Source organism: Helobdella robusta, assembly GCF_000326865.2.
Source record: "Helobdella robusta unplaced genomic scaffold HELROscaffold_69, whole genome shotgun sequence".
Lineage (NCBI taxonomy): Eukaryota > Metazoa > Annelida > Clitellata > Rhynchobdellida > Glossiphoniidae > Helobdella > Helobdella robusta.
In genome coordinates this window covers 429028-430006 of record NW_008705394.1, presented here as the reverse complement: position 1 = coordinate 430006, position 979 = coordinate 429028, and the positions used below count along the sequence as shown (strand labels likewise).

At 28.8% G+C, this 979-nt stretch overlaps 1 protein-coding gene across 1 annotated transcript in view; it reads right to left on the bottom strand.

The window, feature by feature from the left end:
- Positions 1–484: 484 nt before the first annotated feature.
- Positions 485–979, bottom strand: part of HELRODRAFT_181258 (hypothetical protein) — a gene marked incomplete at both ends in the record, with an annotated part of 2370 nt that continues 1875 nt past the window's right edge. Inside the window, one exon of the mRNA XM_009030503.1 lies at positions 485–535. Coding sequence (XP_009028751.1) covers positions 485–535 — 51 coding nt within the window. The remainder of the gene's footprint in view (positions 536–979) is intronic.

Here is a 979-nt window from a genome sequence, read left to right as displayed (position 1 = left end):
TTAACCAAATCCGCCTTAAAAAAAACTCTACTATGCTTTTATTTATCCTCATCTCACTTACCGCATAACCATTTGGGGTAACTCACCAAAAACCCATCTTCATTGTATGATATTGTCACAAAAAAGAGCTATACGCTTAATTTTCAACTTAAACCCTTTCTCTCCCACTAGCTCTTTTTTTAGTAAACATAATATTTTGTCGATTAATTGTTTATACATTTATTTTACAGCTATTTTTGTTTTCAAATTCTTAAATAATTTACTTCCCTCATTTTTTTCTAACTTTTTTACACTCAGTGAATCTGTTCAAACTCTCAAAACTAGACACACTACTATCTTTTACTCAGTAAAAACTCGCCTTAAACTCACCTCTACAAGTTTAAAAACAACTGGCCCTAAAATTTGGAAATTATTTGTGCCTCATGCCATTCATAACATAACAAACAAGCAACTCTTCAAAAAAAGGTTGCGATCTCAGCTTTACTTACTTCACCCCGACACCACCATCTAACGATTTATATACGTTAATATATAGCTGTTGTTTAAATATGAATGGATGTGTGGGTGTGTGTTGTGCGTGCGTATGTGTGGTGCGTGTGTTTTTGTCTGTCCGTTATTATTTTGATTATTTGACAGGTTCAGAAGTATTATCTGAATGTATTTCATTCGCGTTAACATTTTTATAAAATTTCGATATAGTATTTGAATGCATTTGAACGCTGAAATTGAGTTTCTTAATTTTCTAACCTTTGAACCTTATGTTTATTAATGACTTAGTTAAGGGTGGCCTCTCCACAAGTTTATTTTAAACTTATTTGGTCCTCTATAATGAAAATAAAAATAAAATAAATAAAATATATATATATATATATACATCATATATTTACATCGTACATATATATATATATATATATATATATATATATATATATATGTGTGCGGGGAAAATATGATGTGTATATATATATATATATATTAT